The sequence below is a fragment of the Polyodon spathula genome, chromosome 15 (assembly GCF_017654505.1).
Source record: "Polyodon spathula isolate WHYD16114869_AA chromosome 15, ASM1765450v1, whole genome shotgun sequence".
In the NCBI taxonomy this organism is placed as follows: Eukaryota; Metazoa; Chordata; class Actinopteri; order Acipenseriformes; family Polyodontidae; genus Polyodon; species Polyodon spathula.
The window spans coordinates 33,207,727-33,235,459 of record NC_054548.1 but is presented as its reverse complement, the minus strand read 5'-3'; the positions used below and the strand labels follow the sequence as shown (position 1 = coordinate 33,235,459).

Below are 27,733 nucleotides of genomic sequence, written 5' to 3'. Positions count from 1 at the left end.
CAGCAAGGTCTCACCCAGGCAGAAATTTCAAGGCAGACAGGGGTTTCCAGATGTGCTATCCAAGCTCTTTTGAAGAAGCACAAAGAAACGGGAAACGTTGAGGACCGTAGACGCAGTAGTCAGCCAAGGAAACTTATTGCAGCAGATGAAAGACACATCATGCTTACTTCCCTTCGCAATCGGAAGATGCCCAGCAATGCCATCAACTCAGAATTGGCAGAAAACAGTCGGACCCTGGTACACCCATCTACTGTCTGGAGAAGTCTGGTCAGAATTGGCCTTCATGGAAGACTTGCGGCAAAAAAGCCATACCTCCGACGTGGAAATAAGGTCAAGCGACTCAACTATGCACGAAAACACATGAACTGGGGTGCAGAAAAATGGCAGCAGGTGCTCTGGACTGATGAGTCAAAATTTGAAATATCTGGCTGTAGCAGAAGGCAGTTTGTTCGCTGAAGGGCTGGAGAGCGGTACACGAATGAGTGTCTGCAGTCAACAGGGAAGCATGGTGGAGGTTCCTTGCAAGTTTGGGGCTGCATTTCTGCAAATGGAGTTGGGGATTTGGTCAGAATTAATGGTCTCCTCAATGCTGAGCAGCACAGGCAGATACTTGTCCATCATGCAATACCATCAGGGAAGCATCTGATTGGCCCCAGATTTATTAAGAACATAAGAACATAAAGTTTACAAACGAGAGGAAGCCATTCAGCCCATCTTGCTCGTTGGTTGTTAGTAGCTTATTGATCCCAGAATCTCATCAAGCAGCTTCTTGAAGGATCCCAGGGTGTCAGCTTCAACAACATTACTGGGGAGTTGATTCCAGACCCTCACAATTCTCTGTGCAAAAAAGTGCCTCCTATTTTCTGTTCTGAATGCCCCTTTGTCTAATCTCCATTTGTGACCCCTGGTCCTTGTTTCTTTTTTCAGGTCAAAAAAGTCCCTTGGGTCGACATTGTCAATACCATTTAGAATTTTGAATGCTTGAATTAGGTTGCCGCGTAGTCTTCTTTGTTCAAGACTGAACAGATTAAATTCTTTTAGCCTGTCTGCATATGACATGCCTTTTAAACCTGGAATAATTCTGGTCGCTCTTCCTTGCACTCTTTCTAGAGCAGCAATATCTTTTTTATAGCGAGGTGACCAGAATTGAACACAATATTCAAGATAAGGTCTTACTAGTGTATTGTACAGTTTTAACATTACTTCCCTTGATTTAAATTCAACACTTTTCACAATGTATCCGAGCATCTTGTTAGCCTTTTTTTTATAGCTTCCCCACATTGTCTAGATGAAGACATTTCTGAGTCAACAAAAACTCCTAGGTCTTTTTCATAGATTCCTTCTCCAATTTCAGTATCTCCCATATGATATTTATAATGTACATTTTTATTTCCTGCGTGCAGTACCATACACTTTTCTCTATTAAATGTCATTTGCCATGTGTCTGCCCAGTTCTGAATCTTGTCTAGATCATTTTGAATGACCTTTGCTGCTGCAACAGTGTTTGCCACTCCTCCTACTTTTGTGTCGTCTGCAAATTAAACAAGTTTGCTTACTATACCAGAATCTAAATAATTCTGCACCATGACAACGACCCCAAACATACAGCAAAAGTCATTAAGAACTATCTTCAGTGTAAAGAAGAACAAGGAGTCCTGGAAGTGATGGCATGGCCTCCACAGAGCCCTGATCTCAACATCATCGAGTCTGTCTGGGATTACATGAAGAGAGAGAAGCAACAGAGGCTGCCTAAATCCACAGAAGAACTGTGGTTAGTTCTCCAAGATGTTTGGGCCAACCTACCTGACGAGTTCCTTCAAAAACTGTGTGCAAGTGTACCTAGAAGAATTGATGCTGTTTTGATGGCAAAGGGTGGTCACACCAAACATGGATTTGATTTAGATTTTTCTTCTGTTCACTTACTTTGCATTTAGTTAATTGATAAATATAATCTATTAACATGTCTATTTTTGAAAGCATTCTTACTTTACAGCGTTTTTCCACACCTGCCTAAAACTTTTGCACAGTACTGTGTGTGTGTATGTATGTATGTATTATATATATATATATATATATATATATATATATATATATATATATATATATATATATATATATATATATATATAGACTCTAGAGACTCTTGAAAATTGCTTTATCATCATAGTTATTTTTTCTATCGGCTGTTTGTTATACTTTTTCTTTATTTTTCATTTGCCGTGGTTGCAACACATAATCTACATTATTCTGCTTTCCATAAAATAGCTTGTTTTCATACTTGTTTTTACTATTTGTGGTTGTATTGAACTTTTTTCTATAACGTTTTCATATAATAATATAGTAATACGATTAGTGTTTGCTGCATGCTTATTTATTTTACAGTGTAGGCTTAAAATAAAAAGAATGTGCTTTTCGTGCACTTTAGTAAATGTAAGAAAAATACTTTTAATAGTGATAATAATAATAAAAAAAAACAACTGCATTTTCACGTGTATATATCTGTATATTTTCAGTGTAAAAGGTTTTGCATCAGACTTGACAAAGTACTTATGATATTTTGCTTAGTCTGGCCAACTTCCATAAGATGGCGCTGTTTGGAGCATTTTTGCATATAGACTATGGTTTGGACAAACCCTTGTAGCTTGTCAATGGTAAAAAATATTTGAAAACGTAAGGTTATTATCATAACCCTGGTTCCCTGAAATAGAAATGTATCCATTATACATGGGTTAACCTATGACACTGAACACTTCTACTAAAGCCTAGTCTATGCCCACGACGTCAGCACGCCTGTCTCCACCCCCACTGGAGACAAGCTACGTGAAAAACAGTGCCCAGCACTATAAACTTTATTCAGTCTACTGCATAGAATATACGCAACAACCAAAGAATTGTAATGGATACATATCTATTTCAGGGAACCAGGGTTATGATAATAACCTTACGTTCCCTTTCAAGTATGAAATGTATTCCATTACACATGGTTAAGTATACCGAAAGCCAGCACAAGGACAGGACTTGACAGTAACATCTACAGAATGCATAATTACCTCATGAATGTGCTTCTGAATGCGGCCGAGACGTTGCTATCAGCACTCTGGTTCCAAAAGCAGTATTATGAGGATCCAGGACATTAAGCCTGCAGAAAAATGTGAACGTGCGAGGAGTGGCCCACACTGCTGCAGGTCAGAGACCGTAGCAACCTGAAAAAATGCTCAAGAGGTAGCAAGACCCCTGGTAGAATGACCAGTGACCTTCTCTGGAGGAAGCAAGTTAGCTTGCTCGTAATCAATCTTAACTGTCTCCACCATCCAATTGGACAGCCTCTGTTTTATTAGGGCTTGACCTTGGTTCTTAGCTCTAAAACATCTAAAACATTGCTCAGACTGTCGGCAAGTTTTTGTCCCGTCAACATAATACGCTAGTGCCCTGACCGGGCAAAGCGCATGGAGCTGACACTCCTCATTTGACTGGAATGGAGGAGTATGGAAAGCCTCCAATTCCAGACTGATTGACGTGGAAGGTCGATAAACATTTATGCAGAAAAGCCGGATTTGTACAGAGCATGATCTTAGTCCTAGACTCCGTAAAAAAACAATGGGCGGACTCCAGGGAGGCAAAGAACTCGACCTCTGCTCTCCCGAACTTTTCCCAAATCACCTCCCTGTGGAGCCTCCACTCTGAGCCTCACGGAACTCCCCTTGATAGGAGGTCTGCGGTGTGGTTTTCTGCTCCTGGCAGATGTATCGCTCTCAGGCCCACAACAAGATTCTGTGGGCTAACCAATGGAGACGGGGAGAGCACAGACCCCCATGGTGGTTGATGTAGGCCACCACAGCAGTTGTGTTGTCCATCCTGACCAACACGTTTCTCCCCTGAACCTCCTGGAAGAAACTCTGTAAGGCCAGAAAGTTGCCTGCAGCTCCAGGACATTTATGCATAGCCCCACCCAAAGGGGCTGCCACACACCTTGTGCTCCCATCCGTTCCACAGCGTGCCCCAGCCTGAACTGAAGGTGTCTGTGGTGATCACCTCTCACCTCATGATACTGCCCAACGGTACACCTAGACACAGGTGAGCCAGCTGTTCCACCATGAGAGGGCCTCCATACAGTGTCAAGACACTGACAGACAGAGATGTGGTTTCAAGGGGAATTGACTCACGTTGCGATTGAATCACGCTTGAAGAGGACTCATACGGAGGACCCAATGGAAGGGTCTAAGATGCTGCTGCCACCGGGCCCAGAAGCCTCTGGAAAGTGATGACCTCCCATGACATGCCAGGTTGAAACAGCTTCAGGCATGCATGGAGCCTTTGGATTCTGTCCTCTGACAGAGTGTCGATCATACTGCTTGAGTTCAAGCAGGTTCCCAGGTAGATGGTAGCCTGAGACGGTACCAGCTGGCTCTTTGACATGTTCACCATCAGGCCAAGCCTGTCAAGGTGAGCGGTCACCAGTTCTGTGTGGACTACTGTCTGTACTGGAGACTGGGCCAGTCCTCCAGGTAGGTGAGCACTCTGATGCCTTGTAGCCTCAGAGGGGCCAGGATAGCCTCCATGCACTTCGAAAAGGTGCAAGGAACTAGAGAGACCAAACGGCAGAACACGGTCCTTTATATGGAGAACCATAGATATTTCCTGTGGCAGGGTCTTATCAGGACATGGATGTAGGCGTCTTTCAGGTCCACTGTAGTGAACCAGTCGCCCGGTCTGACTGACCGTAAGAGCCATTTTATTGTCAGTATCTTGAACTTCCTATGCCTCAAGAACAGATTGAGCTGTCTGAGGTCGAGAATGGGCCGTAGGCCACCGTCCCTTTTTGGCACCATGAAATGTATGGAATAAAACCCGGACTCCAGATCTGAGGGGTCTACTACCTGAATAGCCCCCTTTTGTAACAGGGTCCTCACCTCTTGACACACCACCAGGGCTGGAGAGTTGGAGACAGAAGTCGTAAACCATGTGTGAACTGGAGTGAGTAGCCAAGCTGTATTGTAGTGAGCACCCAGCTGTCTGTGGTGTTTGATCGCCAGTAATCCAGGCTGCTGCTGAGCCGCCGGTGAGTTCGCTGTTGTTCTTTGTACAAAAGATGGTCGGCGGTGTTGGCACGGTGCCCCCTTTGTGTCTGCTTGCCCTTCTGGTGGGAAGCCCCCCAACCTGCAGGCACTGTAGGCTGCTGAGTATGGGGCTGCTCAGCCCTGGGGCGCCAAGGCACCATTTGCTTCTTGGTTTGAGAAGCCTTCCTGGGCAGCAAGCCAACCAGCTCTTTGGTGGATTCGCGCGCCTTTTGGGAGCTCAGCAAAAGGTCATTCACCACTGGACCGAACGTATGGCCCGCTGTGACCGGGGCATCCAAAAGAGAGGCCTTGTCCCCATCTGGCACTGTTGTCCAGCAGCTATTAGCTATTTGTCCAAGAGACTGTCCATTGTATTTGGACAGCTGCAGCAGAAGGTCAATGATCAGGTTTAGCTCCTCCAGCGTCCACTGAGGGGGCCTGTGATTCGCTGACAAATTCTGTACAAGTGTCGACTGGTAAGCCACCAGGATGCTTATGTAGTTACCCAGCAGGGTAGCTAAAGCTTGTGCCGCATAGGCCTTTTTTAACATTGTCTCCATGACCTTGCACTGCTTGTTTGGGCAAGACACATCCTTGGAAGGGACCGCCAGATGCGTGCCCTGTACCAGGGAGGCAATGGATGCTGCAACAGGAGGAAAATGGCCAAGCCCCAACCCTTCCATGTCATGTACCTGATATAACAGGTCAGCAGCCCTGGGGACAAACAGAGCGGTTGTGGGGCGTCCCCAGTTGACTGGACCTCATGCAGAAAATCTAGGTGGACACTGGGCATCGAGCTGCTCTTAGGGGGAGCTGAGGGCCTGTCAAAAATGGAGCGCTTGGGCTCAGACTCCTCAGGCCACGGTACTTCTAGTGCTGTGGTGGCTCTTTTCAAAAAGGCTATGAGCTCTACAGAGAAGGGGAGAGGTACTAACGGCTCATCCTCCTCTAGCTCCTCCAATTGAGGTTCCTCCAGCTCCTTGGGAATCCCTGAGGCAGCAAGGGACAAGAAGTCATCTTGCCCCCCCTCTAGCGCTGCAACAGCCACTTGCACCACAGGGCTGGTGCAGGGAGCAGGGGCAGTTGCGCCGGGCACGCCTTCATCAGTGCTTTTAACATCTGGCTCTGGGCTCAGATGGCTTTCCACATGCGATCCATTTGGGCCTTAATAGTCGGGTCACTCGGGGAGTGGCAGAGGCTAGCCTTCTTACGCCTCAGGGGGGAGGAGGAAGTCAATGATGAAGGCTGCAAAGGGCTTCTGCCTCTGTACTGTTGTTTCCCTCCTGCCACTGGCGGTGTCGCCTGCTGCGGTGAGGAAGACACATCTCTCTGAGAGGAGATCGAGGGAGCAGGTTCTACAAAACATTTGTTCCTGCGCTCGACCGATTATCTGGAAAGCAGTGCACAGAACTCACACATTGTGTAAAGCCTGCTGAGCATGCTCAGCCCCAAGACACCGCATACTTTAGTAAAGCACACGGGTAGTAACAGGCATGGTATAAAATACACCACAATGCTACAGTGCACGGTGCAGTACGGTACACTAAAAAGCACAAACCAACATGGTGAGGGAGCACAGTATGGTATACAGACTACGGTATAGTGCATGGTATGGTACGGTACACGGGGCATAGTACATTGCATGTACGGTGTGGTACGGTCTGGTGCATGGTATGGTGCATGGTACACAATACCTTACACTGTGCGGTATGGTACAAAATACTTTGCACTGTGTGGTACAGTGCGGTGCACGGGGGCACAGCACGTTGTATGGTACGGTGCTGTATGGTATATGGGGCACAGTATCGGTACAGTACGGCACACAGTAGAGTTGGTACTGGCAGGCCTAAAAGCAAACTGGGCGTGACCAAGGCAGCAATACAAGGATGCAATGCAAGAACCTAAGGCTACCTGCTTACAGTTTTTCTCCTACTGACAAGTCTTCACAAAACAGTGCCAAAGCTGCCCGCTATTGTGGCATGGGCAGCAGAGCAAAACTCTGTAACTGTTGGGCTACAGCCCGCAAGTTAGTCTGTGCAGCCTGAGAGTTAACACAGTGCCCATCCAGGAGCGCCAGCTTGTAAGCAATAAGCAATAAGCAGTAATCCGCGCACACAGTACCTGTAATAAAAGGGGAAAAACACAAATACAGCAATTTCAACAACAATATATTTAAGAACCTAGTTGAAAATTACAATATGCTTCTAAAAAACAAGACTAATAAAACTCCTACAGGAGTTAAGGTAGAAAAGAGATATTAATTAATGTAAATAATATTGTGTTACTGATCTGCGAGCGCAGGGCAGCCCGCTGCTGCCGCAAGCCAGAAGGCTGTGAAAACACCAAATAATTATTTAACAATGTTTTTTCTTCAGCGATTTATCCGAGAGGGTCAAAACAAGCAGAAATCAAATAAGACAGGCTTATCTGACTGCTTCTGGACAGAGATAGCGATGTTTCACTCTTTCATGTTGAGCTCACTCTGTGTTGTGGAAAGGCTGAAAAAGAAATGGCGCTGGGCGCAGTCTTGCACACAGCTTCGTCTCCTGCAGGGGTGGAGACAAGCATGCTGACGTCACGGGTGCAAGACGTGGCTTTGGTAGAAGTGCTCCATAGAATCAGGTCTAATAGGTTAACCCATGTGCAATGGAGTACATTACATACTTGAAAGGCAAATGTGTTTGTATTTGAAATCCTCATAAAATTGTGCAACCGTAATATCCAGATAATTTTTTTCTATCTAAAACTTGGAAAGTGGTCGATATTAAAAAATAAAAAATGAAAAAAAAAATAATAATAATTCTTTGTTTTTATGGGGGGCATTACATATTTATATCATTGGAAACAGCTACTTCAGACCTTTCTATTAATATATCAGGTTTTAAATTCTGATTTCAGGTTACCAAACAATAAGCAATAAAACACAACATGTTCACGTGCATGTCCAAATATGGGAATTCTGACTAGGCGGCAAAGGGATAAAGCATCAAGCTTCACTTCAAATCAACTCTCAAGACCCACATGTTCTCTTTTGCTTTCAACACTCTTTAAGCCCGATATCTGTTATTAGCTGTTATCTGTTATTAGCTATTATTAGTTTAAATTGCTATTTCATGTTTTTCACTCCATCTTATTCATATGATTCTACTTGACACACACATCCACAATGTTTAGAATTCACATTTATTATATATTTTTTTGCTATTTGTATTTAATGTACTATGCCCTGTATTTCACTGCATTTCATGTATTATGCATTGTTCCTCACCATGTTGTAAAGCACTTTGTGTTGGTAGTCCACTATGAAAGGCACTATGTAAAATATGAACTGAAATATTGATTGAAACATTTTTTATCTATTATAACTGTGTTTAATAAGTAATTTGATACAGATGAAACTATTTATTCTCCAACATATTAACTGAGTTCCATAATTTTAGGATTATTAATAAGATTAGTGAATTGACTATTATTACTCTAGAGCTTCTAATGGCTTGTGTACATTTTTTTCTAATGTGTCTAAATGAAAGCCACTCATTAGAATCCTTAGAAGCCCTAGCCTCTGCCAAGCTAGACTATTTTGCTCTATTAGGGCTTATAAATCAGGATTAAACCAGGGGCTGTTACAATTTTTAATCCTAAACCTCTTCATTGGTGCATGTTTATTAATAGCAGCACAAAGACAGTCTTTAAAAAAGGTCTAATCATCTTCAGCTGATGGGATTAGAGTTGCGCTACCCCAATTTATTGATGCTAAATCACGTAAAACAAAAATAAACAAACAAACAAAAACCTGTTCATTAAAATGCCTTAAACTTCTTTTACATACAATCAGGAGTAAGTTTCTCTATCAAACCGCTACCAATACATGCTATAAAGCATTGATCACTAAGATCCTGACAAAAAACAGCTGACTGGAATTTAGTAGGGGTAGTTTTGAGAATAATATCAATCAAAGTTGACTTATCAGGTGACTTAAAATCAATTCTAATAAGTTCAGATATAATTTGTGAAAGATTTATCCAATTGACATGTAACAGCATCACTGGGTTTAGCATATCCCAATTTAAATCAACTAATAGAATAAACTCAGAACACAAGTAGGCAGCAAGAAGTTCACCAGGTCCTATTAAAAGTAACTCCTGGAGCAACCTGCAACCATTAAACACATATTTTTTGATAACTGGATTTTAACTACAAGCAGGTCTAATTGTTTAGTGATTAATTTGGATAAAGAAAGTGAACACTGTAAATAATCTTTAACATAAACAACAATCCCTCCTCCCTTAGAAGACCTATCCATACAAAACACATTATAACCATTAAAAGCAACTTCTTTGTCAGAAAACAATTTTTTGTTAACCAAGTCTCCGAAATAACTAACACCTCTGGATAAATGCTAGAAATACTTACCTTAAGTTGGTCAGGATGTAAACTCTGTATATTTATGTGAAAAAATCCTAAACTTTTAACAAAAATCATTAATCATTAAAATAACGAGGTGTTGATAGAGTCATTCCCAGTCAGGGGACCCGGATTAGGATGAATGTTACAAGACAAGATTAGTAATAAAATTAATTTGACTTTGTATCAAAATAATTACACAAAAAGAACTATCACCTTTTTTTATGGTATGACATTCCTAACATCTGACAGTAAGCCAACAATGGCCTGGAAACATTAAAATAGAAACATGAATACAAAGAGAACTCGAACAAACCCTCTGTACCAGTAATAGCAGTAATAGCAGGGATCAAATAGAGGGAAACATCATTTGTACCCCTAATGCCAGCCATGAGACACAGCATAAATAAAAACAACAATTTAACAGGAAAAAAGAACAAAACCTTTCAAAATAAGTACTTAACACCTGCTGTGTGCACTCACCCTCTTGAAACTGAGAACTAAAAACAATTACTTACAAGTAAGAATATAAAAACTGCTTCGAGAACGTGGACAAGCCCTGTACATGTCACGCAACACTGAGCACTGGCAGCTGGTGCACCAGCTGCCCAAAAGCAGCCGGTGAAAAATTTGTTTTAGCACCCTCTAAATAAAGGGAGTGCTAAAAAAGACGGCAAATAAGTGCAAGGTATTTTTGTCATTTGTAGCGAATATGAACATCCAATTTTTGTATCCAAATACATGTCAAAAAATATGTGTTCGAATATTCAGATATTTGTCCCAGCACTAATTACACAATGCTTTATTATTAATATACAAGTTAAACATCCAGCTAAATTTGTTTCCTAATCATTACCAATCTTTAGTTAGTCTTTTGTCAATTTCATTAAAAAGAAGAATACTGTTAAGTGGCTGAGGTACGCAGCCAGTTGTGATGTCAGCATTTTGAATGGGCTTTGCAGTTATGATGTCAGCATTTTGAGTGGGCTTTGCAGTTGTGATGTCAGCATTTTGAATGGGCTTTGCAGTTGTGATGTCAGCATTTTGAATGGGCTTTGCAGTTATGATGTCAGCATTTTGAGTGGGCTTTGCAGTTGTGATGTCAGCATTTTGAATGGGCTTTGCAGTTGTGATGTCAGCATTTTGAATGGGCTTTGCAGTGAATGGCATTCCAAGGAGAATTTTTTAAAGCATGTGACACCAATCATACTGGTATGGAGAATACAGCACAGTAAAAACTGAAAGTGGGACGGTTGTTGTCATGAATAGGGTTTCTCCGTGTGTGGAATACAGGAGGCAAAATGTGCACTTTGATTGGCTGAAAAAGCCTGAGCAGTCTATAACATAGTGTTACAGAACTGTGAACATCTGTATTAGTGAAGATCAGTACAATCCTTTATTTTGTCCATTGAGACTTTCATTTAAGAGGGAAAACCATTGATTAAGAGAATAAGTGGACGATTGTGATGTCACTAATTTGAACCGGCCTTGCAGTTGAATGGAATTGTATGAGAGGTGACGTCAACTGTACCGATATTGAGAAGCAAGAAAGCATGGTAGAAACTCATTAAGGTACTGTTGACCAGTTTGATGCCAGTGTCAGCTGTCTATACTTAGGGGATATTGATATTGCTGTGGCATGTTACAAGGTAATAATTTAACTCCTGAGTCAATAAAAGATCAAGATCGAGGGCATTATTTGAACAAGGGAGTTCCATTATTAACAAGGAACATTCAACAGCAAATGGCATTAACATTATTGTATTACAACTGTATCAGGTAATTTATGTATTAACCTTCATTTAAACTATATGGCAAAAAGCTACTCTTTCTAGGCTTAAAAGGGGATTATTGGGGGTTTAGGATGAATCTGTAGTACCAACTGAAATATTTGAAATCTGGGACGGCCTTTACTCAGTGCTTGATCCCAGGTTGTGTTATCTAGTACATTACTAGCGCATTGGGTTGGTTACCCGCAGGTGACCCCGCAAAGCTGGACGGGTCCGGTTCGGAATGTGAATTTTTCCACGGTTTGTTGTTCGGATGCAGGTCAGTAAATGTCATTTTCAGGTCAGGTTTGACCTGCATAAATAATAAAATACACATAAGGTGTGGGCACCCCATAACACACACTTTCACTGACAGTGGAGGTAGATCATACTTGCAGTACAAAATTACCCTGACCTATAATAATAATAATAATAATAATAATAATCATAATAAGCCATTTTCTATTGCGTTTGTTAGTAATCATACTTTTTGAAAGACCTGGCAAATGTCCAGCTGTCACGTCATTTCTGTGATCGCTTCTGGTATGCACTGTGTTTTCACGGTGAATCTGTCGTGTCGCTCCAGTAAAAATCGTGTCACGTCTGGTGTGCAAGGGCCTTTACTCTGCAAATGGTCTTGCTGCATAGAAGACACTGAATTGCTACTATCTAAATGTGCCAACCATTTTATTCAAGAGAATATTTAGAAGATGCATATTACTGCTACTTAACAAAAAACTGTTTTTTTGTTTGTTTGTTTGTTTTTTTTAAAAAGCTATTACTGCAAATTTTATTGTAAATAAGTTACTGGTACATTTATTTTGGAGGACGGGGTGTGGTTCAATTTCGCTTTGAAAAAAAAATCCTTTCAAGTGAATTACTGCAGAGTAGTAAGATTACCAAAAGACATGACACATTAACAAAGTTGAAAGTTAAAAACGTTAAGCACTGTGTCAGAATTATTGTAATAGGGATGTCCTGCTAAATTGAAATTGAAACAGCAACATGCAGTACTTTGTGTTCTCTGAAGTTGCCTATCTAGTGTCAGAAGTATGGGTCAGTTTATTAACAACTGCAAATCTGTGATGCTGCAAGCCTGCAAGTCCATCATTAACATGTTGGTTTTCTTTACATATACTTATTTTGCTGTGCAAGTCAGGTATGCCTGTGTCCAATATGATTTAGCCTCACTGCAGATGGTTTAAATCATGTTCAACAACACATTTAAAATGTGAAAGCCTTGATTGAGTTTACCCATTTCTAGACTTGCTCCAAATAGGCTTGTTCTGGCCTCTGTTACCTGGGTGGCTCGAAGGAATTTCTCACAGAACGAGTGGAAAATGGAGCAGCACTCCTCCAGCTTGAATTGTTCAGGATCTTCACAGAAGTACTCTGCTAGAGAGTGGCTCACCGAGCTGAGAGCCTGCAGTGAAGAGTTAACTTCAGTCAGCTGCTTCTCTGCTTCCTAGAAAGAAGATGGAGAACCAGATCAAAGTGACAATAAGATACTGATAGGGAGAGTCGAGGACAAAGTACTTTGATAAAATGAACCAATGATAACCAGGGTTCCGTCGCAAAATATTGCCATTTTTGTCCGAACTGTTAAACAAAACTTCTAGCCAAATACTAGCACCATAGGAATGTATTAACCATTTCCAAATATCTTTCAAAACCTGAAACCGTGCAGTAAGAGAGAAAGGGAGAGCGGCATCACCTTAAATTTAAATATAGCCTTACTGTTAATTTCAAAATCTAAAAATGTAAGTATTCCATAGTGTGTTGCAGACTTTGATCTATTTGTTTGTATACAATTTGTTGCTATGTGAAGTATGCAGAAGAATGTAGTGTTAAAAACAGACACCAGGGGACGCTAAAACAGTGTACGTTACCCATAGGAGTGTGTAATACAACATACTCTTTACAACTGCTCGCGTAGTGAACCAATTTTTATCGGAATGACAACGTTTAGTCCGTGTTCAGAACGTCCTTTAAACGTCTGCCTACTGGAAAATACAGTTAGACATAATAAACTTTCGTCTTCGTCATAAGTTAAATTTATTCTCTCGCGAGAATTATGAGTTTTAAGGGAAAATCCAGTAATTTCCTTTACGTAATCATTAAGGTAGATTTTTATATATATATATATATATATATATATATATATATATATATATATATATATATATATATATATATATATATATATAGAATATATGAACTAATCCATAACAAAATCACCATCCAAATAAGAAGCATCATGAAAAGCATAACTATTTCAAAACTGAATGAGCCGTCAACAGAAAGAAACAGTAAGAATGTTGTACCAGAACGACTGAAACAAGTTAGAGCAGAGTATTCTATTTACAGGGTGCTAGTGTTTTGTTCACCTGGATGAAGGATGTCATCTGTTCTTGCAGCTCCTCGTGTCTCTCAACAATCAACTGCATATCTGCAACCCTTTTCACTTCCTTCTGGAAATCTGCCTCCACTTCTTGTTTAAGGAACCTTAAATACATGAAATGAACACTCCCAACTTTGAGTTCCAGTTCCTAGGTATTTATGTGCTTACCACAAAAGCCCCCATGTCATCCTGCCTGGAACTACCAAGCCTTCTGTTTGTACGACAGTGGAAGTAAGCAGGGTTAGAGTTTTAAAGTGTTGGTAGACACACACACACACACATATATATTTCAATATGTTGTACATCTCTTTCTCAAGGGAGCCTGTGTTTGAATCAAAACATTGGAGGTATTTATAGGTGTTTGACAGCATGACAACTACTTGTTATTGTTTATATTCAAACCCATGATTTATTCTTACATAATGTAATGGTGTTCTATATATTGTGACATCACTTTTACTTATATCTTTAAATCTATATTAATTCTAATTAACATTATTTTATATAAACTTATATTTATATTATCATGCAATGCTGACTCTGAGGATCAGTCTTGGTATGGTCTCCCCAGCGCATCAGCATGCACAACTTTTGAATTAATTTTGTTTATTTAATTATTTTTAACTGTTATATATTTATTGGAATTAATTAGTTCATTCTTTTCTGTTGAGTCCCGCTGGCATAATTGTGTTCAGTCTATTTATCCATTTACTTTCTTTTATTCTTCTATATGTCGCATTGTCTAATTTTAGCTGTTCTAATACTACAAACTTTATATAATTTACGTCATGTCCATGACTGGTGAAGTGCTGTACTATTGGTTCATTCATTTTTTTTTTTTTTATTTCTAATTAATGAAAGGTGATCCTGAATTCTTTTACAGAAAGTTGTTCAAGTCTGTCCAACATATTTTATTTCATCACATTTTTCACAGGCTATTAGTTTTTAGTGGATATGTGTTGTTCTTATGTTTAATTATATTTTTACTTTTGTCGATGTATTTACAAACTTTACATGTACTAGTGCAAGTATTTGTAGAACTTATTCTGTCAATTATTCTTTTATGTTTACTGTGAACTAGAACATCACCTAAATTAGCTTCTCTTTTGAATGCTACAACTGGGGCCTTAAGAAATACTTTTTTCAATTTTTCTGAATTATGTAGATCTATATATATATATATATATATATATATATATATATATATATATATATATATATATATATATATATATATGAGAAGAGAGAGAGAGAGAGCGAGCGAGAGCTGAGCGAGCGAGAGAGAGAGAGAGAGAGCAAGCGAGAGAGAGAGAGAGAGAGAGAGAGAGGGAGGAGAATGAATGAGAGAATAGATGGGCTTCAGAGTTACTGGAAAATAATTCCATCTAGGATTTATATGACGTTGTAAACTACGAGACCGTTAGGTCAAGTAGATTATAAACTGTTACAGAAACCTGAGATGGAATTATTTTCCTTTAAACTCACTGAAGCCCATCTATTATTTTTATAACACGTGGAGATTGGTATCTGTAATTTAAAAAAAAACACAATAAAACAGGTGTTAAGGTTCAAATTGCAACTGAATTTAATCAATAACAACATAAATTAAGTTATTTTTAAAGAATCTTAAATATAATTTTCTTTATCATAGTTCAGGAATTTGATAAGGAAAAGGTGTTTTAATGGAGTATGCTTTTTTTTTTTTCCCCCATAGATCCTGCCAGAGTTGAAAATTACATTGTGTAACAATTTTTATTTTTTTTTATTTTTTTTCCTGGGTAGTAAGTGTTATTTCCTAATTGCTTATGCCTCAAAAGTATAGAAAATGGCTATTATTCCCCACAAACTTTGCTTTTGTGACCAGGACAGTGATATTTCAAAATATCACTATTTCCAATGGGAAAACGGGCAAATGTGTGTCTTTTCGTTCACATAAAGTCAGAAAAAAACAACATATGAATCCAGATTAACATGTACTTATACTAAAGTAATACAAAAGTGAGTAGTTTTTTGAGATTTACGATTATACTGTCAATTTATTCATACCAAAGATTCTCAATCGGAATTAGGTCAGGACTTTGACTAGACCATTGCAGAACCTTGATTTTCTTCTTCTTTAAACCAAGTTTATAGCGGAGGGTTTCAGACTTTCTAACATAACGAGTATCAGTGTGACCAAATAGCTCGATTTTTGTTTCATCACTCAAAAAAGCCTTTGACCAGAATTCATATTCATCATTCAAATGCCGTTTTTCAAACTTTAAGCAACTGTCCTTGTGACGTTTTCCTAAGAGTGGCTTTTTCCTTGGCCTGCAACCACTGAGACCTTCACCATGCAATACTCTACCTATGATTGAAATGGAAACCCCAGTCCCACTTGCAGCCAGTTCACTTTGAATATCTTTGGCAGTCAATATCGGATTGTTATTAACCTTCCTCACAATTCTTCTACTTGTTCTTGGTGAAAGAACCTTCCTTCTTCCAGACCGAGGGAGCGTTGTGACAGTACCATGAGTCTTGTACTTCTTGATAACAGACCCAGCTGAAATTGGGATACTCAAATGCTTGGGTCTTCAGATAGCTCTTTACTTTTTTCATATTGACTAACTGATAATGACAGCAACCACCCTATGCCTAAACTTTTTATACTCTAAGAATGTTCACCTACAATCCAGCATTTTCTAGAAACTCTCTAGAATTACGTTCTGCTTTATCATATTGAAGTTTGTAGCACCTTGTATACAACACTATCATACCATCAAAGGGCATGAATACTTTTAAATTAGTATTTTTGAAGTTTTGCAAAAAAAATGTTCCCTAAAATTTGTTTGAGAAATTTCTAGAAATTACTAATTTCCATTGGGATATGATAATATATATATATATATATATATATATATATATATATATATATATATATATATATATATATATATATTTTTTTTTTTTTTTTTTTTTTTTTTTTTTTTTTTTTTTTTTTTGAAAAAATTTTTGAATAAATTAAAAAGTCCTGCTTGGAATTTGCAAAAAGCACACACAAAGAACACAATGTCCAGTAGCCACACCCCTTGCTCACGCCACAGTTCTGACTGAGATCTCGGCTGTCAGTCTCACGCGCAGGAACACCCAGAGTGTGAGCCATGTGGAGCGAGTCAACTGTATATGGAGCGGGGGAGCAGAGCGGTGTAGTTCCTTGAGCAGACATTTCCGGCCCCCTCCTTTACAGCACTGAGAAGAACTGAGCACAGTTTTATTTCTTAAATATATGTTTGGCCATAGAGTTTGGACAAAAGTGTTATAAAAAAAAATTATTATTTTTTTCTCAATAAAAGCTTTTTCCCCTCCTTATTTAAATGCATGGAACTCTGAGGCACTGACACAACAAAATGTGAAAAAAAGTTCAAGGGGGTGTAGACTATCTATAGGCAGTGTGTGTGTATATATACTGTATATATAGCACTGTGCAAAAGTTTTAGGCAGGTGTGAAAAAATGCTATAAAGAATGCTTTCAAAAATAGTTTATATTTATCAATTAACAAATTGCAAAGTGAGTGAACAGAAGAAAAATCTAAATCAAATCCATATTTGGTGTGACCACCCTTTGCCTTCAAAACAGAATAAATTCTTCTAGGTACACTTGCACAAAGTCAGGGATTTTGTAGGCATATAGTCAGGTTTATGATTAAACAATTATACCAAACAGGTGCTAATAATCATCAATTCAATAGGTAGGTTGAAACACAATCATTAACTGAAACAGAAACAGCTGTGTAGGAGGAATAAAACTGGGTGAGGAACAGCCAAACTCAACTAACAAGTGAGGTTGCTGAAGACAGTTTACTATCAAAAGTCAAACACCATGGCAAGACTGAGCACAGCAACAAGACACAAGGTAGTTATACTGCATCAGCAAGGTCTTTCCAGATGTGCTGTCCAAGCTCTTTTGAAGAAGCACAAAGAAATGGGCAACGTTGAGGACCGTAAACGCAGTGGTCAGCCAAGAAAACTTATTGCAGCAGATGAAAGACACATCATGCTTACTTCCCTTTGCAATCAGAAGATGTCCAGCAATGCCATCAGCTCAGAATTGGCAGAAAACAGTCGGACCCTGGTACACCCATCTACTGTTCGGAGAAGTCTGGTCAGAAGTGGCCTTCATGGAAGACTTGCGGCAAAAAAGCCATACCTCCGAAATGGAAATAAGGTCAAGCAACTCAACTATGCACGAAAACACAGGAACTAGGTTGCAGAAAAATGGTAGCTGGTGCTCTGGACTGATGTCGAAATATCTGGCTGTAGCAGAAGGCAGTTTGTTCGCCGAAGGGCTGAAGAGCGGTACAAGAATGAGTGTCTACAGGCAACAGTGAAGCATGGGGAGGTTTGGGGCTGCATTTCTGCAAATGGAGTTGGAGATTTGGTCAGAATTATTAGTCTCCTCAATGCTGAGAAGTACAGGCAGATACTTATCCTTCATGCAATACCATCAGGGAGGCATCTGATTGGCCCCAAATTTATTCTGCAGCATGACAACACCACCAAACATACAGCGAAAGTCATTAAGAACTATCTTCAGCGTAAAGAAGAACAAGGAGTCCTGGAAGTGATGGTATGGCCCCCATAGAGCCCTGATCTCAACATCGAGTCTGTCTGGGATTACATGAAGAGAGAGAAGCAACTGAGGCTGCCTAAATCCACAGAACAACTGTGGTTAGTTCTCCAAGATGTTTGGGCCAACCTACCTGACGAGTTCCTTCAAAAACTGTGTGCAAGTGTACCTAGAAGAATTGATGCTGTTTTGAAGGCAAAGGGTGGTCACACCAGATATTGATTTGATATAGATTTTTCTTCTGTTCACTCACTTTGCATTTGGTTAATTGATAAATCTAATCTATTAACATGTCTATTTTTGAAAATATTCTTACTTTACAGCATTTTTTCACACCTGCCTAAAACTTTTGCACAGTACTGTGTGTGTGTGTGTGTGTGTGTGTGTGTATATATATATATATATATATATATATATATATACACACACACACACACACACTGCCTATAGATAGTCTACACCCCCTTGAACTTTTTTTCACATTTTGTTGTGTCAGTGCCTCAGAGTTCCATGCATTTAAATAAGGAGGGGAAAAAGCTTTTATTGAGAAAAAAAAAAATATTAAATACAAAACTGAAAGATCATAATTGGATAAGTCTCCACCCCCCCTGAGTTAATGTTTGGTGGAAGCACCTTTGGCAGCAACTACAGCTTTGAATCTGTTGGGATAGGTCTCTACCAGCTTTGCACACCTAGATTGGTCAAAAATTGTCAATTCTTCTTTACAAAACTGTTCAAGCTCTGTCAAGTTCCTTGGGGAGCATTGATGGACAGCAATGATCAAGTCATGCCACAAATTTTCGATTGGATTTAGGTCAAGGCTCTGACTGGGCCACTCAAGGACATTTACCTTTTTGTCCCTTAGCCACTCCAGTGTAGCTTTGGCTGTGTGCTTTGGGTTGTTGTCATGCTGAAAAGTGAACTTCCATTCCAGTTTCAGCTTTCTTCCAGAGGGCAGCAGGTTTTCCTCAAGGACGTCTCTGTACTTTGCTCCATTCATTTTCCCTTCAATCCTGACAAGTGCCCCAGTCCCTGCCGATGAGAAACATCCCCATAACATTATGCTGCCACCACCATGCTTCACAGTAGGGATGGTGTTCTTTGCATTTAGGCCAAAAAGTTCAATTTTAGTTTTGTCAGACCACAAAACTTTTTGCCACGTGGCTACGGAAACTCCAGAGGATTTTTTCTTTTTTGCATACATCAAATGGGATTCAAGGTGGGCTTTCTTGAGTAATGGCTTCCTTCTTGCAACCCTACCATACAGGCCAGATTTGTGGACTGCTTGGAATACTGTTGTCACACGCACACTTTGACCAGTCTTGGCTCTTGCAAAGCTGTCATTGGCCTCTTGGTAGCCTCGCTGATCAGTCTCCTCCTTGCTCGGTCATCCAGTTTGGAGGGATGGCCTGATCTAGGCATGGTCTTTGTGGTGCCATATACCTTCCACTTCTTAATAATTGTCTTGACCATGTTCCAAGGGATATTCAAGGCCTTTGATATTTTTTTATACCCATCCCCTGATCTGTGCCTTTCAACAACTTTGTCCCGGAGTTCTTTTGAAAGAACCTTCGTGCTCATGGTTGAGTCTTTGCTTTGAAATGCACGACCCAGCAGATGGAACCTACAGGAACTGATCAATTTATCCTGAAATCATTTGTTTGATTTTGAAGGTGATTGGTTACACCTCAGCTAATTTACAATTGCTATTACAAGGGGGTTGGACACTTATTCAACCAAACTATTTCAGTTTTTTTTTTTTTTTTTTTTTTTTTTTTTTTTTTAATTAATTTTCTACAAATTTCTATAATATTTTGAAATTGTGGGGTAGGATGTGTAGATAAATGAAAAAAAAATAAAACAATTTTAATTCCAGGCTATAAGGCAACAAAAGGTGAAAATTTTGAAAGAGGGTGTAGATTTTATACACACATTATCTGTCTATATTAGAGAGATTCTATAGATGATAGAGACGGTTCTACGGTTATGCAGCAAACAGCGCTGCGAACATGGTTTATATTATCTTGTCTAACACAGGATTTGCACATCAAAGGAGAGTAGAAGTGAGTAGAACTCTGTATCCCTTATGTAAGAAGTGGGTAAGCGATACATTGCCCAAATTCAAAGTTGGTAAACACTGTTAACCTGCATATACCCTCGACTACACCACTGAGTAAAACTCCAAAGAAAAGTTTACAGTACCTAGTATATAGGCAGTCTTCCATCCAAGTACCAACCAGGTCTACAAATTATTATTTTATTTCTTAGCAGACATCCTTATCCAGGCCAATTTACAATTGCGGCATTTTTATTTTTTACATACAATTACTCATTTATACAGCTGGGTTTTTACTGAACCAATCTAGGTAAAGCAGCTGTGTGTCCCCCACTTGGGATAGAACTTGTGACCTTCCAGTCAAGAGCACAGTGCCATACCCACTACTCCACATATGCTACAAGTGAAGAAGCACTAACGTCTGATTGTACAAATAGTTTTTTTTGTTTGTTTGTTTGTTTTTTTTTTAAATATGAAACATACTTTTTGTATATAGGTATATAAATGTGAATTGCTCTGGATAAAAGCATCAGCCAGATCAATTAATATGACATGTTTTTCTGGCTTGCTATTTTTAATTTTCTACATTTATAATACAAACATTAATTTCTACATTTATTTAAAAGTATTTATTTCTAAATATATTTATTTCTTTATGCATTTTATAAAATAATTTCTACCATTTCTAATACAGTTATTCCTTTATTTATTTTTAATTAAAACGAGGAACTACAATTTATCACCAATCAGAGACTTAGACAAAGAAGTTACATGCCACTCGTGTACAATTCCATTCTATGGTATCTACCAAACAGGAAACTAGATATTTTCAAACAGGAAACGGAGCATTTCTAAAATCGAGCAGAACCTTCAGGTTTTCAGCGAAACCTGGTCATGCATTAATGTAAGCTTAAAAAATCAACACATTTCAACACCTGCCAGGTACACAGCGTGTTAAGACCGTGGGCTCTTCAAGGACGTCATGTTGCAAGTTCAAACCACAGTATTTTTTTTCCCTGCGATATGTGTTGTTTTAAAACATAAATCATTGTTTAATATAAATGGTGTGGATATCAAACTGCTTGCAATCCCTGGTTTATTTTGACATTGACCAACACGTGGAATCACATGATTGGTAGATGTCCTGTTATTTAGCTTTTCTGTTTGAAAAGTCGCTACACACTCTTAAAGTAAAACGGAAGAGGAAGAAGGAGAAGGAGAACAACAATCTTACCTTAGTTTGACGACTTATATCTCATTGTGTATAAAAGGTATTTACATTCTCTTGTTTTTCACATTTGGATGCAAGAAAGTTTCAGACTTTTGGCACTGGTACAGATAGTTTAGCCGATGCAATGTGGTGAAAATAGCAACACTCTTGGAGCTGTGTAGAGACTTTATAGAAACTTCTGTATAGAAGTTTCAAAACAAGTTTTTCTATCTTGTACGACTATATTCTGAGTAACTTCCATTTATTTCTTTCTCTCTCTCTCTCTTACTGAGGATTGTGGGAGGGGCTTGTGAGGTGTTTGAGGAAGCTGAAGGTTTGTAGGAGGAAGGTTTGTTTGGATTGAGTTAATCCTTTTAATTATTTAAAAATAAATAATGATATATATTATATATATATATATATATATATATATATATTATATATATATATATATATATATATATATATATATATATATATATATATAAGAAAGAATTAAATAATTTGTTGTGAGTGCAGGAGGGCTGACTCAGCCTCGGCAATGGGGTTTCATTCAGGGGAAGCGGCAGGTTTGACTCTTCCATTGCTGTATGAGTAGGTGAGGCATTGATATAAAGCAACGCCTCACCTACTCATATAAAACGTCTGGAGGTGTTTGCAACCCACCACTCAACAGTACACGTGGTCACATTGCATCTCTCGCCATACAGTCAGAGCTAGATTAGACAGGATATATATACCCAGATGTCATCTTAATACATTTATAAGGGCAACAATAACACCGAATAGTTTATCTGATCATCACTGCGTAATAATCACAGCATTTAAAAATAAAGAAATACACAGTGCACCATATTCGCACCTAAATGTTAAATTATTATAAGATGTTCGTTTCAAAAAACAAATTTCAAGATTTTTGGCAAAAATGGAAAGAACAGAAAATTCAATTTAGAAATTTAAGTCAGTGGTGGGATATAGGGAAGACACAAATTAAGTTATTGTGTCAGCAGCACAGGAGATCCTGGGTGAGTGTAGTGAAGCTTTAAGCACCCTGCTGGAGGAGAAAGTGCGGGGGGCACAAGTGAGATCCAGGTTCATAGAGTTGAGAGATATGGATGCCCCTACAAGTTTCTTTTTCGGGTTGGAAAAGAAGAGAGCCAATAGTAAGCCGGTTGCCGTGCGGCAAGGAGCTGACAGGCCAGGAAGAGGTCAGCGAGGCGGCAGTGCGCTTTTATGAGGAACTGTATGCCAGTGAGCCATGTGTTAATATCCGCCTAATCACATTATTGGATGGGCTGCCCAGACTGAGCCAGGAAGAGCAGCATAGTTTGGATATGAAACTGTTTCCAGGAGTTAAACACTGCTGTCATGAAGCTGGCAAAAGGAAAAGCTCCAGGGATAGATGGACTGCCAGCTGAGTTCTACCAGCACTTTTGGAAAGACATGGGATCGGACTTGTTTCTGGTGCTACAGGAAAGCCTGCAGGCAGGGGAGTTGCCACTCAGTTGTCAGAGGGCTGTAATTAGTCTGTTGCCAAAAAAAGGGGATTTCTGTTTAATCAAAAACTGGAGACCAGTGGCGCTTTTATGCTGTGATTTAAAATGTTTTTCGAAGTGTTTGGCAATGAGATTGAAAAATTGCATGGACAAGATAATTCATCCAGATCAGACTTATTGTATACCTGGGAGAGCAATTTTTGATAACATATTTTTAATAAGAGATTTTTTATCATTAGCCAAAAATTGTGATTTTAATGTGGGTTTGGTTTCCTTAGACCAGGAAAAAGCCTTTGACTGTGTCGACCATTGCTACCTTTTTAAAACACTGGAAGCCTTCGGGTTTGGCCCTGGTTTTATTAAATGTATTAAGCTCTTATATAACAATGTTTTTAGTGTATTAAAAATAAACAGTGGGTTGAGTAGACCCTTTCCAGTGTGCAGGGGGATTAGGCAGGGCTGCTCCCTGTCGGGATGCTGCAGTAAGAGAGATGTTCAGGAATTGCAACAGAGCTTTAATATTTTTCAGAGAGCGTCATCAGCAAAGATAAATTGGGCCAAAAGTGATACTTTTTTGTAGCAGGAGTGCAGCCCTCCTTTACTGCCCCAAGTGTTGAGGTGGGGTAGGACGGGGATGAAGGTGCTGGGAGTGTACCTTGGTACAGATAATTATATGGAGCAAAATTGGGAGGGCATGATAGAGAAGGTGAAGGCTCGATTAGATCAGTGGCGAGGGCTGCTGACTCAGCTGTCTTACAGAGGGAGGGTTCTGGTGATTAATAATCTGGCTGCATCAATGATAAGGCACAGGTTGGTGCGTCTAGATCCACCGAGAAACCTAGTAGACAGCATTCAGAAGCTTTTGGTGGAGTTTTTTTTGGGGAGGTAAGCACTGGCTAAGGTCTGCTGTCTTGTACCTGCCTCATGATGAGGAGCGGCAGGGGTTGGTTAGCATCGCCGGCAGGGTGGCAGCTTTTAGAATGCAGGCTTTGCATAGACTCCTGTACACTGGAGAGGGAACCCACTGGAAGAGGTTAGCCAGCCTCTTTCAACAAAGTGGAGGGGTTGGGATATGGCATTCATTTGTTTTTGATTAACCACCTTACTCTGGACAGATCTTCTCTACCCCCTTTTTATCACAGTGTTTTAAAGGTGTGGGGAACATTAAGAGTGCAGAGGGAGGAGAATATGACAGCTCAAACTCTCTTAGAAGAACCACTGTTTTTTAATTCTCTCATTTCAGCGCAGTGCCTTCAGTCTTTAGCACTGCAGGGCAGTTTTGTAAAAGCAGGTCTTACTAAAGATCAGCTTTTGGTGCTTGGGCTATTTTGCTGGCTGAGTGCAGCTGAATTGAAAGGCATGTTGGGTTGGCGATGTGAGAGCGAAGGTGCTGAGGGAGGTGAGGGGCTGTCTGTCTCCAAGGCTCAGGGAAGCTCTGGAAGATGGGGCCGCACAGAGAGGGACAAGACACTAAATTCCCAGAGCTGCTAGTGTCTCCTTTAGAGGGAGATGAGGAGCAAGGGGAGGAGGAAGAAAAAAGGAAGGATTTTGAAAATACACAAAATGAAACATCTAAACTTTAAAAATCTGGAAAGTAAAGATGTGTATAAATTATGCATAAAAATAGCCCACCGCAGAGAGTTAAAGGGGGTGGTAGTTCCAGATGGAGAGGCCACCTAGAACTAGGAGAAGAGGGGAATCCAGAATGGAGGGTACTGTATAAGTTACCTCTGGATAAGAGAGTAGGAGATCTACAGTGGAGACTAATACATGGTATACTGGCCACAGGTAGGCTCCTTCATAAAACAGATCCCAGTATTAACTCAGAATGCGCTTTTTGTGCAGAGGAAGAAACTGTTTCATGCATACAGTGAGTGTAAGAGGTTAGCCTCTCTGTTTCATCTCCTTAGCAGAATGTTAGAGATGCTGGGAGTTGAATACACAAAGATTATGCTTTTTTTTGGAGTCCCCTACAAGAGGAGGGACAGCAATGTATGTTTAAATGTTTAACTTTCTTCTAGGGCAGGGAAAACTGGCCATTCTGAAGTCTCGGAAGAACAAGTTGGCAGGCTTCGGGCTGACTCAGGTGAACAGGCTGTTCAGAGTGATGGTGGTGAGCAGGCTCAAGGTGGATTTCACCTATTTTAAATTGGTTCATGACTTAGAAGGTTCCAGATGAAGTGGTGTGTGAGAGAGGCAATCTGTTTTCTGAGTGAGGAGGGGAGTCAATGTTTTTATTTAATTTTTTTTTAAGTCTTGTTTTTAGGAATTTAAAGCGCCGTATTTGTAGAGGTTTTTAATAATAATGTGTTGGGGAGTTTCACTAGAGTCAGTATTGTCTTTTTGTTTTTTTGAGATTCTTTGTTTTATAGATCTTAATAAAGGATTGTAAAAGTCAAAAGTCTCTCTCTCTCTCTCTCTCTCTCTCATCCTTACCTGGCAGCAGGACCAATGTGCAGCAACTGATTGGAGAAATTCAGAAGAGAGACGTCTTTCTTCTCTGCTTCCTGCATCAGAGGCAGAACAATAGAAACAGTGTTAGTGTATACACTAAGGGGGGGTGGGGGAGGGGCTGGAAAAGCTATATAGCACATGAAAAACAAAAGCTATTAGAGTAACAAATATAGAGACATGGGGCGCTGCTGTTGTATTATAAAAAGTGAAGAGCATGCCCTCTGCCAAATAAACTTTGTTGGGAGACTCCTGATAATTTAGATTGGCAATTCTAATACCTTATTACCATATAATACCTTATAAACAAGCATCAAGTTCATATATATATAATGTTCTGATTTATGTAAATAGTTATTGGGAAAAGGCTCTTCATATGGATATGTATGTCTTTTGGGGACATTATCTGGAGCACCACGTTCTGGGACCTAAGAAACTGAAAACAGAATGGGACTGATTTGCTATTGTAAAGTGTTTTTTAGAAAGGTTTAACTTTTTTCTGCCAATTGTGAACCTTTTTACATGTTATCATGTTCTGAATTCTGTAAACAGTTTTAATCATAATATTCTTCAAGTTTTAATCTTTTAAATGATAATATGGTTTTATGGCGATTAAATAAAACGTCAATGACTTTGATTTAAAAAAAAATATCGGTAAAGCTTGTTAAATGTCAAATTCTCAAAAAATATAAGTTTGACAAATAAATTTACATTTTATAAATAAACATTTTTTTTATTGTCTTAAGAAAAATAATTATTTAGAAATCATCTCTAGTTTGTGTAGTTTTTATGCTATCTGTCTGTCCAGTCTCCATTCTGCGCCGAATGGCTAGAGGTCGCTGTCAGTCATCTAAATGAGACGTTTCTCAATGACATAAAAAAGTCGATTTCACCCATTATCTGCTTGAATTGGGAAAAAAAGTACATTTTCTAAAATAAATGTCAATATTAATAATCCATTTGGCAAAAAAAAAAAAAAAAAAAAACAGTAGCAAGCCTACCTATGACTTAAAAGCAAGTGTGTGCAGTTCCTATTAAAAAAAAAAAAGCCAGCCTGGAAAGGGATCTCTCTCTCATATATCATAAATTTTCTGGTACCCTTCTGCTTTGTGCCTCTCTACGACTTTATCCCTGACTTGTTTCGAAAGCTCCTTGGTCTTCATGGTTGCTTTGTTGGATCACTATGTAAGCTGCAGCTTGAAAGTCTTTAGATACCTGAGGGAAATGATCTACAAGTTAAACCACTTTGAGTACACACAGGCTGAAACCATTTCACTAATTGTGTGACCTTTCAAACAAATCATTTGCACATGAGCTGATTTAGGACTGCAGTACTGAGATTAATCTGTTTTTCTCTGTAAATCTTACCTATTTATATTCTATATGCTTTTTTTTTTTTTTTTTACTTTATCAATGTGGAGTAGTTTGTGTAGATTCTACATGTACAGTCTAATTTGAAAGAGTTGTGTGGTACGCTCAGGTGCCAACAAAATGTGAAAAATTTGCAGGGGGGTGAATACTTCTGCAAACCACTATATATACACACTTATATACATACTGCTGTGCAAAAGTCTTAGACATGCTGCATTTTTCTACTTTGATGCATTATGAGCATCAACAATTTCTCAAAGCCTCCACTGGTGTTTTCTACTATTATAACAATCCTGACTTGCATAAAGAAGGAAAAACATTGAGTGAAATAGCTTGCATCACCCTATTTTCAAGGTGTGGTATCCAAAGCATAAATCAAGAAGAACAGAGACAAATCATCTGTAATTGACAAACCCAGGACTGGATGACCCAAAGAACTGTCTAACAAGAATGAGCAATAGTTAAAGATAATATCCTTAAGGAATAGAAAGAAGACGAGTGTTGAACTGACAACAGAACTGGCAGAAGGCACAGGTGTCATTGTCCATCCATTAACAGTCCAAAGCACCTTTGACCATTATCCCGTTATTTGTGTTGTTGAATGTGTGTGGTTGTGCTTGTCTGTTACTGCTCTGTATCTCTCATTACACCGGCCCATTCTCCCTGCCTGCCTGTCACTTCTGTGTGTGAGGTGATGACATCACTACAGTATAGTGGTCAGCATGTTTGCCTAGCATGCCAAAACTCAGTGGATCGAAAACTGGTGAAAACTCTTTATATATTAATTATACTTTTATACTTACATAATGTATTAATTAGTGGGGTGTTCATGGACAGCGAACATCCAAAATGCTAACAGTATACTGCATTTTTATATATTAAATATTTTAATAGTTATAGTAAAATTAAACA

At 39.2% G+C, this 27,733-nt stretch overlaps 1 protein-coding gene across 1 annotated transcript in view; it reads right to left on the bottom strand.

Moving 5' to 3' along the window:
* The window catches only part of LOC121327986 (FH2 domain-containing protein 1-like), a 116,724-nt gene that overhangs the window by 5,299 nt on the left and 83,692 nt on the right, over nt 1-27,733 (bottom strand). Inside the window, exons 9-11 of the mRNA XM_041272393.1 lie at nt 25,436-25,506; nt 13,618-13,735; nt 12,531-12,695 (exon numbers count right to left, since the gene is read on the bottom strand). Of these exons, the coding sequence (XP_041128327.1) occupies nt 12,531-12,695; nt 13,618-13,735; nt 25,436-25,506 (354 nt within the window). The remainder of the gene's footprint in view (nt 1-12,530; nt 12,696-13,617; nt 13,736-25,435; nt 25,507-27,733) is intronic.